This window comes from Lissotriton helveticus, chromosome 2_2 (assembly GCF_964261635.1).
Source record: "Lissotriton helveticus chromosome 2_2, aLisHel1.1, whole genome shotgun sequence".
Classification (NCBI taxonomy): domain Eukaryota; kingdom Metazoa; phylum Chordata; class Amphibia; order Caudata; family Salamandridae; genus Lissotriton; species Lissotriton helveticus.
Window position 1 is genome coordinate 264,719,842 of NC_136060.1, and position 9,159 is coordinate 264,729,000.

Below are 9,159 nucleotides of genomic sequence, written 5' to 3' on the forward strand. Positions count from 1 at the left end.
ACACTCAGAATATCAGCAGAGATTACAAAGCCCAATGTGCTGTCCAACCAAACGATTTTAACAACTTTTAGTATGCAACCATATTTAATAATGGTACCTTGTGTCCCTGTGATAACCACTCAGAACAATTCACCATAAAATGTTGTTTTATTTTGTAGATTTTATGCAGAATTAAGGAAAACATGGATTGTTACAAATCCCTGGGGATCAGACAATGTCATTCTGCATTTACTGTATTACAATTTTTGGAAAACGAACACTTAGGGGGTCATTAGAATGACGGGCGGACTTAGTCCGGCCCCCATCCTATCGGAGACCGGGACCGCCCGCCATAAGGGCGGGGGTCCCGTGGGGCGTATTAGGATGCGCCCGCCACAGTGGCGGGCGCATCATGCATTTTTAACATTGTGCTGGATGGTGCTCTCAGCACCGCCCGACACAATGCTAAAAGTGCATGTATGCATTTGCATATACAAAGTGGCAAGCACCGCTCGTTGCCTGCCGCATTGTGTATGCAAATGCTGGGGGGTACCACAGGTACCCCCCATGTGCACCCCTCCCACCTCGCCTTCACTTTGGGGACCCATAGGGGGCCCCCGAAGTGAAGACCGCATGCCTTTCCGTGGCGGCATCGCTGCCACGGAAAGGCATCTGTCTCAGCCCATCCAAATATGGCTGGCAGTGTCTGATAGACACCGCCACCATATTAAACCTTTTCCGCCCTGGTCGCAAGGCGACCGGGGCGGAAAAGCGGCAGACAGTCTTTCCGTCCGCCGCGGTCCCGTCCGCCATGGTAATATGGCGGGGGGAAATTGGTGGCGGGTGGACCAGGATGTCGGGCGGATCGCCACCGCTCGCATGGGCGTGGAAGGTAGCAATGTTTTTAAAGAGTGTACTCAGACACAGGAAATGCATTGTAATATAAACGTCTAACCTACAAAGACTAAAGGGATAGTGATTTAAATGAATGCTTTTCATAATTAACTTTCTATTTAAATTTTAATCTTACTGTGTATTGAATTATGTTTTTTATGTGCTTTTATGATTGTCTTAAATAACAACTGAATAAAGTTTTACTTGACTTGATAACCTTTTAACATATATTTTGAAACATTGACACATTTTTGTTATATATAAAAAAATGCATATATTTTTTAATACATTATGTTATGTGATTTTGATGAGAAACTATTAATAATATTTATTAAAAAATAAATGTACAATTTAAAGAAATGTTGAATTTTTAAAAGATTATACTAAAATTGTCTGTTGTAAAAGGGATAACATCATTGAAAACATTGTATTATTACAGTACATTTGTAGACATTGTGCTTAGGTAAAGAAACACTTATGTAAATATTTTATTTTATATTTAGTAAAAATAAAAATAAATAATATTAAGACAATGATATTTTTTATGTAAATGTAATTAAAATTTCATTTTGATTAGGTTTTCAAATAATGAATTGTGTTAAATATGTAATATATAAATATATTATTCAGTTTTGTATGAAATATATTAAAAAAGCTTAATCGATAAACATTTAAATTATGAGGTTTCATTTGATTTAGAATTTTTTTCTCCGTTGTTTACAAAGATGTTTGTTCAGATTGCTGATATTGTAATAATTATGCTAAATATTACCTTTATAGTGTGCTATATTTTGGGTTTCTTATTTTGTAGGAGCGATGTATTGTAACTTTTGTGTATTGAGGGGTCGATATGGATGTAGGGTGGATCGCCACCACCCGCATGGCGGTGGCAATACGCCCTACATCCTTCCCCGCCTGCCATCCATTTCCCCCGCCTGCCGGTTTTCCACCAGTCGACCAGTCGACCGGGCGGAAAAGGGGCTATCTATGGTGGCAGTGTCTGCTAGACACCGCCATCAATATTAGCATGGGCAGCAGAGCATGGCTTTCCATGGCAGAGATCCCGTCATGGAAAGCCATGCGGAGTCTGCTTTCGGGGGCCCATTGCGGGCCCCGAGGGTATTGGGGGCATGGGGGGTGCACATGGGAGGTACCTATGCATTGTCATGGAAATGGTGGCAGTCACCTCGTGGTCCCTGTCACCTTGTGCATGACGATGCACACAGTGCATTACCAGCATTGTGGCGGGCGTTGCTGTGAGCACGGCCCGCCACATTGCTGGGAAAGGAGGATGCCCCGGTGGCCGTGGCATCCTAATTGCAGGGTGGCGGGTGGTCTGCCCACCATCCTAATCTGACACTTAGTGTCCAACATCTTCATTGTTCTAAGTTATACTGGAGTGGGAATGGTGAATGTCGCCACTTTAGTGTGCAGCAGATTCCCTGAGTTAAGCTAGATTGGAGTGATAATAGTAATTGTTGTCTCTTTCGTGTCCAACAACTCCCTTGACTTATTTTATCATGGAGTAAGAATAGTATATTTAACCCCTATAGTGTCAAAAACCTTCCCTGAGATACGTTTTATTGCAGTGTAGAGATTAATATTGCCTCTTTAGTGTCCAGCACCTTCCCTGAATTAAATTAAATTGGAGTGGGAATAGTAAATGTTGGCTTTTTAGTTTCCAACACCTTCTCTAACTTAACTTATCTACGATTGGTAATTGTATATTTAACTCTTTTAGTGTCTAAAATCGTTCGTGAGAAACGGTGTATATCAGTAGGGATTGACAATGCTTCTTCTTTAGTGTTCAGCACCTTCCCTGAGTTAATTAAGATTGGAGCGGGATTAGTAAATGTTGCTTCTTTAGGTTCCAGCACCTTCCCTGAGCTATTTTATCTTGGTGTGGGAATAGTATATTTAACTATTTTAGTGTATAAAACCTCCCCTGAGATAAGCTTTATTGTAGTGGGAATTTTTCATGTTGCTTTTTCAGTGTCATGCACCTTCCCTGCGTTAAGTTAGTTTGGAGTGGGAATAATAAATGCTGAGCCTTTTGGGTCCAACACCTTCCTTGACTTAATTTATCTTGGCGTGGGAATATCATATTTAACGATTTTAGTGTCTATAACCTACCCTGAGATAAGTTTTATTTCAGTTAGAATGTACAATGTTGCTTCTTTAGTGTTCATCACCCTCCCTTTGTTAAGTTAGATTGAAGTGGAAAGAGTAACTGTAGCCCCTTTATTGTCCCACACATTACCTGACTTATTTTTTATCATGGAGTGGGAATAGTATTTTTAAACTTTTTAGTGTCTAAAACCTTCCTTGCGAAGTGTTATTGCAATGGCATTGGTTCATGTTGTTTGTTTAGTGCCCAGCATCTTCCATGTGTTAAGCTAGATTGGAATGGGAATAATAAATGTTGCTTCCATAGTGTCCAAAACTTTCCTTGACTTAATTTACCCTGGAGTGGGAATAGTATATTTAAATATTTTAGTTTCTAAAACCTTCCCTAAGATAAGTTTTATTGCAAAGGGAATGAACAATGTTGCCTTTTCTTTTTTAGCAACTTCCCTGAGTTAAGTTAGATTGGAGTGTGAATAGTAAATGTAGCCTCCTTAGTGTCCAACACCGTCCCTGAGTAATTTTATCTTGGATTGGGATTAGTATACTTAACCCTTTTAGTGTCCAAAAGCATCCCTGAGATACGTTTTAATGCTTTTTAGTGTCCAGCACGTTCCCTGAGTTATTTTATCTTGTAGTGGGACTAGTATATTTAACCCTTTTAGTGTCACAAACCTTCCCTTGAGATAAGTGTTACTGCAACGGGAATGGACAATGTTGCCTTTTCAGTGTTCAACACCTTCTCTGAGTTAAGTTAGAATGGAGTGAAAATAGTAAGTGTATCCCCTTCAGTGTCCATCACCTTCCCTGGGGATTTTTATCTTGGAGTGGGAATCGTCAATTGTAACCCTTTTAGTGTCCAAAACATTCCCTGAAATAAGTTTTATTGCAGCAGCAATGGACAACGTTGCCAGTTTAGTGTCCAGCACCATCCCTGAGTTAAGTTAGATTTGAGTAGGGATAGTAAATGTTGCCACTTTAGTGTCCAACTCCTTTCCTGACTTATTTTTTCATGGTGTGGGAATAGCAGATTTAATCTTTTTAGTGTCCAAAATTTTCTATGAGGTAAGTTGTATTGCAGTGGGGATTGAGAACTTTAAGTATAAAGGGCCTGATCATGATGTCTGTTGCGGATTGGAACCTCCTGGCCATAGGTCGGAGGTTCCATCCGCATAATTTGGATGAGCCTGCCCTATGGGCTGTTGAAAACATCAATTTTTCAATGGCAGCTTGTGCAGCGGGCGAAAAAAGCCCACAGAACAAGCTACCATTGAAAAATGGATGTTTAGGGGGGCACTATAGATGCCTCCCAGCGTCCATAGCAGAAGCCAGGGAGGGATGTGGGCTCTCCTAGGAGCCCCCAAAGTCACTTTCCAACAGCCATTCCATGTCAGAAAGCCCGACATCGAAAGGCTGTCGAAAAGTGACATCGTAATCAAGATGGCGGAGTGGAAGCTGGCTCCACCGTCATTTTAGGATTGTGATTCTTTCCGATCTTCTGACTGGCTCCATGAGCCCGTCGGAACAGCAGTGCATAGTGACTCCGCCCAATGCCTCCTCTTGCTGGATGTTGGTAATGGGGCAGATGTCAGGCGGAGCGCAATGAACAGTTGGTCTGGTGCGGTCAGTCCGACATCATAATCAGGCCCTTAGTGCTCTAGATATGTGAATACTGTGTAGTTGAGTCGGATTACTATGTGTTATGTTTGTAGTATTAAATAACTTGTAAAAGTAGTTATTGCATTGGTATGGTAAAGAAGCATAGTGTTTGCAATTCAATATTATTTTAACATTAATAAGCATTAGAAGAACAGCATACACATAGGGGGCATCATTTTGATGCCGGGCGGTTGGAGTATCGGCCACTATTGCATTGGTCAGGAGACTGCTGACAAGCTTGTGGGCAGTTCAACTCCTCTATCTGGATGCGACTGCCTGCCTGGCTGTTGCAAACTCGTCGGTGCATACTGCGGCCTTGATAAAGGGCTGAACCACCTACAGCACATCCTGCACGTCTGTACACTGTGTTCCATGCCGCATGTTGTGCATGGCACAAAGTGCACGGGTGAGTAGTGGCACTACATGTGGCCAATGTGGGGCTCCCAATATCCCTTTCTGACAAACTTTTCATGGCAGTGTTCCTGCCATGAAAAGGCTGTCGGAAAGTGATATTGTAATCCAGACGGTGGTGCCTGCCTCTGCACTGCCACCATGCTGAGACGATACTCCAACCGCCGCCTTCGTTGGGAACTATAAACCAGGTGGAGGCAGTAGTCATTCATCTGACAACTGTAGGTCCGACCGCTAGCATGGTAATGCAGAGGTGGCGGTCAAACTGAAGGGATGCTGGTGGTTGGACTACCCATCCTGTGACATCCTCAGCACATCTTTTTAAGTACACCCCAACCGCTGAGAAATACATGCAGGCACTGACACTACAAAGTCGCTCTACTAGTACCAACTGAACCAATGCACCCCTAGACACCCAGGCTACACATAGACCAGCTCTAGAGCATGGAGTACTCTGTCGTGCAGCAAAACTAGTAAGTCCAGTCAGCTCTAAAGCTTGTCTCAGATGACAATCCCTCTTCTGCCAGCGACCACTAACTCTTTGTGAATTTTTTTCACAGCTCCCTTCCCTGTCCTACAACAGCGGACAAAGTTTTTCTCCGCTTTTTAGTGGGACCCGATTGCTAACCACAGTGCACTCTGCAGCTCCCATTTCCTCATAAGTCTGATAACTAGTGGAAGAAGGCTTTCGCTGCTCCAGACTGCAACCTGGATCTTCAGCGGGTCAGCCAAGCACGTAAGGCCGTAATGGCGACACTTAATTATAATTCTTTTGCCTCCTGTACGTTCTCCACTATCGCTGGCCAAACGCTGATAATAAGAAACTGCATTTCTGCTCACAAACCCACGTATAAGTACACTGTGCACCTGGACATCTAAATAAGGTGTTTTTCCCAGAAGATGATTTATCTGCTAATAGCCACATCCACTTGATCACTTTTATTAAATGTGCACTGACTGTCCTGCATGAGGGTTCTAGAGAAATGATGAGCATGCAACACTATTGCAATTAACCATGGGCTCTTTCAGGCCACCAAATTAATCGAACTCCATTCATTCAATAATGATAGCTCAGCATGCATGATAGCTTGTCCCCCTATAGGACAAATGGCTAGAAAATATATTGGTGACATAGTTCCAACCTTTTGTATCCAGCTCTGCATGTATATACCCTAAGGTACCCGTGCCTAGTTTTTATCTCAAGATTCAGAACATTCCTTTTCTAGCACCACTTTACAATGAATATGTTACAGTCAAAGTGTGAAATCCCGGTATTGTATAGAATGCCTAGGTAATGTATAGAATGCCTGATGATTTTCGGCAAACTATGAAATATATGTTTTTTGTGAAAATGTTACACATACGTTTCCTAGGCATTCTATACAATTCCTAGGCATTATACAGAATGACCAGTACCATTTACGCAAAGTGTTAACAGGCCACAAGATGGGATGCCTAGGCATTCGGCAAAGTGTAAAATCCCGGTATTGTATAGAATGCCTAGGTAATGTATTGAATGCCTGATGGTTTAGAGGCAAACTAGGAAATATACGTTTTTTGTAAAAATGTTACATACTTTTCCTAGGCATTCTATACAATTCCTAGGCATTATACAGAATGACCAGTACCATTAACGCAAAGTATTAAAAGGGCACAATATGAGAAGCCTTTATTAAGTAATACGCATTTGAAACTGAAAGAACAAAACTACGAAATAAAGCACAGGATATTCTTACCGCAAAACAATGAAGGCAGAACTGAGATTGAAGTACTTGTTACACTAAGAAAGGCCAGAGTAACATGTGGAATTGTACTCACTTTTATTCTTCACACAAAAACACCTTATATTTTGGCACTTTGATCTTGTACAAACATTTCACGACTTAAAGAAGAATGCAAACAGAATATTGTTACTGGTAAAACACAAAGCAGAACTGGCATGACCTACTTGTTGCAGCCCAAAAACAACTTCTATTTTGGCACTTTGATCTTGTACATACATTTCACGACTTAAAGAAGAATGCGAACAGAATATTGTTACCGGTGGAACACAAAGCAGAACTGGCATGACCTACTTGTTGCAGCAGGGAAGGCTAGAGTGATATTTTGAATTGCACTTAATTTTCTTTTTCACACAAAGGCACCTCATATTTTGGCATTTCGTCTTGCACATACACCTGACGAATCCTTGGCCGCTTCCTGTGGACTGAGAAATAGCTGCAGATCGGAGAGGTATTTCGTGGTCAGGAACATCTTCAATTCTCATTAAGTTCTTTGGACATACGGTGAATTGTGATCTGGCGTAGAGTTGCTTCAAGATTCCTTGTGCAGTTCCAAGTCGGTAAAAGCCATCTTCCGTCACATTCATAGCAACTGGCAAGAAATTGCGTGAGTCACCCCGCCCTTAGTCGACGTTGGGAATCGGAACTCGCACAGTGGCACCCAAAGGCACAGGAGGAAATTTTTTTGTCAGAATCCCTTTTCATTTTTTTGGCCTGTATCTCAAGGTTCAATTTCGATTCCATTTTACTTTGAATAGCTTTCTCAATATTAATAACCCCATAACCTTCTACTTTGTCGCCGTCATCCTCTTTAGGAGAATGTCCATAGATGACATGAACGTTTCGGCCACACTTTTGACATGTATGAGCACCGTTGGTTTCTTTTAAGCAGACGCAACAGATAGCGGAAGAAGAAGGATTTTCGGTATCCACGGAAATGGAAGGCTCTTCGATAACCATGGCTTCATCACTGTTTTGGTTTCCTCCATCATGGATTGCATTTTCAGCTATGTCTTCTGCAGGGAGCTGTGCCTCTTGCCTTGATTCATCTTGTCTTTCTTCCTGCTGTTGTGTTGTTTGTTTATTTTTTCGAGCTCTTCCTCAGTCTCTACGTCTTGTAAAACGTCGTCAGGCAGGGACAACGTCAAGAGACCTACTCTAGCTTTGCAGCTGAACAGAGCCTCTTATGGTGACCTCTTAATCCTAGAATTAAAAGTTCTGTTCTTCATAAGTTGGACGAACCGCAATCCCTCACTCCAACAGCTAGTTTTTTTATCTTGCATCCAAGCACACAGCATATTTTCAATGTCCTGATTAGCTCTTACGATGCTCCCCTGACTTTGTGAGTGGCGCAGCTTACCATGGACGATCTTCAAGGTGGGCCAATACTCCTGTAGGCTGCTTACCACATTGTTTGCAAATTCCCTGCTGTTATCGGACAGTAGAATCGTTGGAGCACCAAGCAACGTAAATATGTCGACGAGCTTGTCGGCTACTTTTTCCGCTCTCCTTGATTTCAGAGCCCTGAGAACTACAAACTTAGTGAGATGATCTTGGTACACCATTATAAACTTGTACTCTCTGTCAGGATGGGACTGAAAATCGATGATATCGACCTGACAACGTGAGTTGAATTCAGAAAAAAACATTGGCTTGACCACAACACCTTTTTTAACACCTTTTTGCTTCTTCTGGCAAGGCTCACAAAGGTGAATGTACAGCTCAATATCCTGACAGGTAATGTTCTTATACTTGGGTGAAAGTTCTTTCAAAATCCTGTCCCGTCCTCCATGACCAATAACCAAATGGGCCTTATGGAGTATGTCAAATAACTCGGAGTTTGCGACGTAAAACTGAATAGCACTCGTACCTTCTTTAATAGGATAGATCAACTTAGTTGTATTCTTGACCATCATTACGTCATAGTGTTTAACCGGCCAATAGTCCTGTTGTTCCTTCTTAATGGTCGTCTTAGCCTTTTTCACATCGTCCCCTAACTTTTGGTAACTGGTTACGGTTAGGAAAAACCGTTTTTAGCAGCATTGGCTCTTACTTGAGATAATTCATCGCAGAACCGCTGTTGCATGTCAGCATGGCGTGATTCCTGTCTTGGCACTACGCTCCCTTCCGACATGGTGATACAAGAACCACGGGAAAGGATGACGGCAGAGCGTCTGTGGAACCTCAGCCGGATGCTATACACGACCTCTGACCCTGCTTGCAGGCAGGTCGCTCCCCACACCACTGCACGGCTGCCACCTGCTCTTTGCCTGGTTACTTGTGCTGTCTCTGCCCCTTGCTTGCTGGCAAC

The 9,159-nt window shown here is 42.4% G+C and overlaps 1 protein-coding gene across 1 annotated transcript; it reads right to left on the bottom strand.

Annotated features, from left to right (window-relative positions):
• Positions 1-7,855: 7,855 nt before the first annotated feature.
• On the bottom strand, positions 7,856-8,761 carry LOC144821650 (KRAB-A domain-containing protein 2-like). The gene is given in 1 exon segment (XM_078678882.1): positions 7,856-8,761. A coding segment is annotated over 1 exon segment (906 nt).
• Positions 8,762-9,159: the final 398 nt, after the last annotated feature.